Genomic DNA, 6,000 nt, shown 5'->3' with positions numbered 1-6,000 from the left:
TTGTTAAGACGCACAATTAGCCGTCCTGCCTTTGATCTGGGACAGGGACTGCCAGCATCTAAGTGGAGTCAGCTGCTGCTTCAGGCTGCAGCCAACGGCCAGGAAGGGGCTGGGGGAGGAGGTTCGGAGGGCAGGGGAGCATGGAGGAGAGAGGATTCAGGAGCCTGTGGGAACCAGGAGGGGTCAGAGAAGCTTGAGCCCCGCCTATTTGAGTCAAAGAGAGAGGGAAGGGGAGAGATCTGGTCTCCATTCCCTCCATGCATATAATCTGTGCATGCTCATGTGCCTGGCCTGAGAGGGAGGAAGAGGTTGTGTGCATGTGGGAACACTTAGGGGTGACACTGAATGTGGCTACACGTTTGTGCAAACAAAGGTAGGTATCTGTGTGTGCGTGTGCGTGTGTGTCTGTGTGTACATGTGAGTTTCATTTCCTGGACTACTCCACTGTACCACTCACCTCTGGACACATGGTGGGAGATCATGGTGGCCTGGTAGCTTGGGAGGCAGTAGGGCAGGGGGTCGAGTGCAGTCTCTAAAGTCTGCTGGGTGCAATTTGAGTCCTGGCTCTACAGCTCACTTACAAGCTGTGTGACTCATGGCAAGTTACCCAACCTCTCTTAGCTTCATTTGTAAAATGAGGATACTAATGAGACCTGTTGCATGGGGATCGTTCGAAGATCTTACAGTACAGATAAAGTGCTTTAGAACAGTGCCAAACAAACAGCAAGTACTTAATATGTATTAGCGAATTTATTGGGTGCTATCAGAATAATGGAACTTTAAGTGATCCTGGGATATAGCTGCCTGTGCCTCTGTCTCCCCATCTGAGTGCCACCTCGCACCCCGCGCCTGGAGGCCTAGCCACAAGACCAAGAGTCCTCAAGATGAATGTAAAAGGGGAGGTGGGAGAAGAAAGAACCCGGGCCTTGGAGAAGAGAGGCCGAACTCTCAGACTGTGGGCTTCCATTGGGCCGAGAGCCTTGCTTGCTAGAGGGCCTCATGACTCCTCTTTCTACCCATTCCGGATGGATCTGGGCCCTAGGAGAGGGCACTACCTCACCTGTGTGGGCACTCCTGGGACCTGCTCTTGAACCTACTGCACTTGCCTCCGTCCGCCTCTCCCTGGCCCCTCATCCCCTCCCATTCCGCTGCCCCTGCATCTTGAATGAGAGATGGATGGGTGCTCCAGTCTTCACAATAAGCCCCCCCCCCATGTGCTGCCCAGCACCCTGCCCACACAGGCCCCAACTGTCTGGGTCCTCAGAACAAAGAGTTGGGGATACCAGTGTCCTGGCACTTACGTCACAGCTGCCCCTGGGTTGGGAACCCTCCACGGCTTTTTCTGATCCTGTCCCCTAGAGGCCTCTCTCTCCTACCCCCAGGTTCCAGCACCCTTCCATGCCCTCTCCTGGGCCGGATAGAGCCCTATTATATGCCCTGCCTTCCCAAGCTTCCCAGCACACTCCAGGTGCTGGAGCACCCTTCCCTCCTACGTTGGAACCCCCTCCCTTCAGCCCAACCCATTTAGGGGGAGAAGCCAGGACAAATAGATGGCAGTTAACAGTATTAAGATGGTAGGCCCCAGGGACCACCTCCTCCCTGCAGTCTCTGAATTTTAAACATGGCCAAGGGCACCTTGAAGAGAATCCCACAGGCAGTCTGGGATGGAAGAGGGGTCAGCAATCAGTACTCCACTTGTGGGAAACAGGTCACCTGACTGCACATGGGACGATTCATAACTTGAAAAGAAGGGGAAGGAGGGGGAGGGGAAGGAGCCAGTCCAGGGAACGGCTGCCGTCAAGAGTGGCCCCATGGAATCCAAATTTAGGTAGTCCTTGAAATGAGGGGCCAAGATGGACAGGGAAATAATCCCAGAGGAGGGAGGAACACAGACACCGAGTGAGAGAGGGCTGTAATGGTGGCCCCTGGAGAGAGAAAGTGGCAATTCCTTCCAGAAGCCTAGAGTCTCCTCCAAAGAGGGACAGGTAAAAAGTGGGGTGTCCCAATGCAGGAGCAGAAGCCACAGAGGTAGGACAGTGTTCCAAGGCCAAAGGAAAGAGCCCAGCNCACCCCTAACCTCTCCCCCTACCCGTCCCCCCAGCTCACCTCCCGCTTATTAAACTGCAGGTGAACCCGGGAGTGCCTGGCACCACGCCAACCCCGCGCGTTTCCACCGCTCTGAACTCACCCCAGAGCTTCAAAGACCCCGCGTCCTCCACCAGGCCACAGGGGCCTCAAGCGGGCGAAGTAATCAGGACGCGTGGGCGCAGTCTATCTAGAGGGGACAGGAGGCTCAGAGGGGAACTGGGGACACCGTGGCCGGGAAGAGGGATGAAGAGCTTGTCTTGCCTTGCTTCACCTGGAGCGGCAGGGGGTGNCTGCGGTAGCCCCTGCCCTGGGGGCCCAGGGGGTGCACAAGCAGGGGTCCTGGCGAAAAGGGAAAGGCCCCGCCCGGCTTGCCGAGTTCTTTCTGAAATTAGGGTAGAGTCTGACGCTCCTAGAAGCGTCTGGGCCCCAAGGCCACAGAATACAGCGGTACCGCTCTTCCTCCACTGGCAACTGAAAATTGGACAAGTCCCCAGGAGCCAGGTTCCCCCACTGTCCCACTCAAGCAGCTGAGAGGAGAGATAGATAACCTCCATCTTCCCCCAAGAGACCCGAGGCAAGGCATAAGGTACCAGGGCAGGGGATGGGTGTGAACAGAAATGAGTGACCAGACCTCCTGCCATCTCCAACCCTATGGGTGGCAGGGTGGGCCCTGGGTCACCCGGAAGGCACAGAGGGAAGACAGGGAGTGGGCTGTGGCTTCTCTGGGCTGTGAGGGGAAGAGGGACTGGCAGGGCTGTCAGGCCTGCTGGGCAGGAGGCGTGCACACACCCAGTGCCGCTGATTCAGAGAAGGTTTTCGGGGGCGGCGGGAGTGACACAAAGGCTGGTGGTGTACCCTGCTGGGAAGAGCTTCTGCAGACGGACTGACGTTTTACCTGCCCAGGCTTCCCTCACCTACACCATTTGGCAAAAGTCCTTCGTGCTGCCTCTGGGTACTTTATCACAGGCTCTCCATCCTAAGTGCTGTTTACTAGGTAGAGGGTAAATTGAGGGAGGTGACAGATACGGATATTTCCCAGGCTTGAGATCTACAGTGGCAATGACCGGGCAGGATAAGCCAGGAGTCAGTTCTCGGGCATGGAACCCTCTACAGCCCTCACGGTCAGCCCACACAGCCCAGGCTGGAGCCACGTCTTCCCCGTTTGGCTGGCCCCCATGGACTGTCCAAGACCAGAAAGAAGCAGAAGAGCAGCATGGTCGGTAGATGGGCACCTGGGGAGGTTGCCAGCTTGAGGCAGTGGGTTGGGGATGGTTGGCAGATAGCTTTCGGGGTGGGGGCGCTGGATGGGGTGGGCAGAAGGGCAAGGGTGGGGGGCAGCTACCTCTGCTGAAGATGGGACTCTCGTAGGGGATCTTGTTTCGAGTCTCGAGACTGGAGCAGTTCCAGCGCTGGTCCCGGAACTGGTGCTGGCACTCGTGGATGGCGATCTGGATGCCCTGGATCGCTGAGGCGGCCACATCGGGGTGGCGCACACACACTTCCATCTGCCGCCTACTCAGGCCCGGCAATGTTAGGCACACCGTGTTGGCATTGAGCACAGGCTCCGGGGGGAGGCGGAGGCCCAGGATGTCGTTGGGTGCAGACCTGTAGGTGTGGGGGTTGGGTGTGGGTGAGTGTTTGGGGAGCTAGGAGGGCCCCATTTAACAATTTACACTCTGTCCCAAAGGCCACAATCCCTCTGTTACCAACCCCTGCTTCTGAAGGGTTTGGCCCATCAGTATATTCCTAAAGCATTTTCCTGTCCTGGAGCCTCTCATCATTTCCTCCAACACCCCTCCCCCCAGCTGCACACCCGCACAGGTTAATGAGTAAATGCACACACATCGGAAATGTGTGAGCACACAGTGCTTCATATGTACATCCCCAGGCATAGATGCTCACATGCATATTGATCCCTAGGAGACCACTCCCAAGGCATGTTTCAGACGGTCACATTCACACAGACACACTTCTGCGCACATTGAGATGGCCACCCAGACCCAGGAACACTTCCACACATGCCTGCTTCAGTCAGACATAGTTTTACACACTTACGTAAAGACACTCACAAGCACACACGCGTGTTCATCTTAACATACATCGATCCATAACCTCACACATTCACACGTATGTGGACACACAGACTGCTGTTTACAGCGTAGCTTGCAGGGCTCACAAAATATCACACACACACACACACACACACACACACACACACACACACACACACACACACACCGAGAACTCTTCCAGCGGCAGTGTCTCATCAGTGACCCCACCTGAACTACTCCCTTCCAGCCCCCAACCCGTGCCCCGCCTGGGAGCGATCTCCAAGGAGGAGCAAGGCAGTTGGAGCTTACTCCTGGGCTGGGGGTGCGTTCCCCCAGCCTGGCATGGACTCCAGATTGGCACTTGCTCCCCTCCATGCACACACCTCCTCTTCTAGTAGCCCTCACTTTCCTGGGCACTGCCTTGTCTCCCTGGACTGCCCCTACTCTGTCACCAGTTCAGCCCCCTCCTTTGAGGGCACTGCCTCTCATTGGGCACCAGCACTTTCCTGCGACACTGTCCCTCCCTTCTTTCAGGGTCCCCTGCCCCGGCGGGAACGCCAGAGGCCCCCCGAGGCTGGGGGTCCCAGCTCTCCAGGAGGGCGGGGCGTAAGGTGAGGGCTCACCTGGGCACGGCGGCAGCCAGCAGCAGTAGGAAGAACAGGAGCGCGCAGAGCGCGGGCCGCGGCTGGGGCCGAGGTCGGAGCCGGAGCCGCAGCCAGGGGCAAGGGTGGGTGCTGCCCATGGCGCGTGGGCCGTGACGGGCCAGGAGTGGGGGGCTCACAGCCCGGCAGGACCGGCGAGCCAGGGGCGACGACGCATGATCCGCGGGGGTCGGGGCGGCTGCGACACGGAGCTCCGACNGCAGAGCCCTCGGGGTGGGGGGGCGGGCGGGCGCACCGGGCACCTCCTGGCACAGGGGTCCAGGGAATTTCCCGAGGCCCCCCTGCGACAACTCCCGGTGCCTCTTGAGGGTAGGGGGGGCCCGGAGGTGCTGGGGGCTGGGGATGAGAGGCTGGGGNAGGGTGGAGGCGTGTATGGGTCCTGAGGCCACTGCGTCCTTAGGCTCAGAACTGCTCAGGACTCGGAGTGGGAGCGGAGGTGCAGAGGGCAGGGGAAGGAGAGGTGTTGGGGTCTGTGCGCGCGTTCATGTGGAGGTGCCAGTGCCCGGGCTCGCTGGTTTGGGTGAGAAGATGTGTGTTACTGCGAAGTGTGTGTGTCTGGCTGAGACACAGCTGTCGGGACTGTTCTCCCCAAAATACACACCTGCAGGGACTGGAGAGGAGGGGCTGCCCCCCTGCTTGCCTCTCCCACCTCAGGAGGGACTTCCCAGGCTTGGCTGGTGTAGCAGGTGTGTGGGGTCCTGTAAAGGAGGTTGGCAGCCTCTGGATTTTGCTCTTCTTCCCTGTGTGACCTTGAACAGGTGCCTTCTGCTCACTGAGCCACCCTCTGCCCCTTTGTGAAGTGAGGTTATTGAGTCCCACCTCATCTAGTCAGTGAGCCAGTGAAGGTCAGAGTGCTGGGACTCCAGTAAATGTCTAGGAGCAGAGCTCGCCTGGGTGACACCCCCCCTGGGAGGAGGATTAGAGAGCCTTTTAATACCCCCAAAGTGTGTATTTTGTCCCCTTTTACTTCACTAAAAAATGAGGCTCGGAGAGGGCCAGGACTTAAGATCACACAGCAAACGAAGAGCTGGAATCCAGCCCCGTCTTCTTAGTCTGAGCACAGTAGCAGTGGCCGCAACACCGAGTGCTGCTTGCCTGGGCCTTCCTGCAGATGCTCCAGATCTTTCCCTGGTCCTGCTACCCGTACGTGGTTCTCTGGGGGCCACCCAGAACCGGACTCCTGGCTCATGCCCACTCCT

At 58.3% G+C, this 6,000-nt stretch overlaps 1 protein-coding gene across 1 annotated transcript in view; it reads right to left on the bottom strand.

Moving 5' to 3' along the window:
* Positions 1-4,881, bottom strand: part of WNT10A (Wnt family member 10A) — an 11,167-nt gene extending 6,286 nt beyond the window's left edge. The window contains 2 exon segments of the mRNA XM_077748641.1: positions 3,431-3,693; positions 4,763-4,881. Of these exon segments, the coding sequence (XP_077604767.1) occupies positions 3,431-3,693; positions 4,763-4,881 (382 nt within the window).
* Between the last annotated feature and the right edge of the window lie 1,119 nt (positions 4,882-6,000).

Source organism: Crocuta crocuta, unplaced genomic scaffold, assembly GCF_008692635.1.
Source record: "Crocuta crocuta isolate KB4526 unplaced genomic scaffold, BGI_CrCroc_1.0 scaffold229, whole genome shotgun sequence".
Classification (NCBI taxonomy): Eukaryota; Metazoa; Chordata; class Mammalia; order Carnivora; family Hyaenidae; genus Crocuta; species Crocuta crocuta.
The sequence above is the reverse complement of the archived record's forward strand: the minus strand, read 5'-3'. Positions and strand labels throughout refer to the sequence as shown.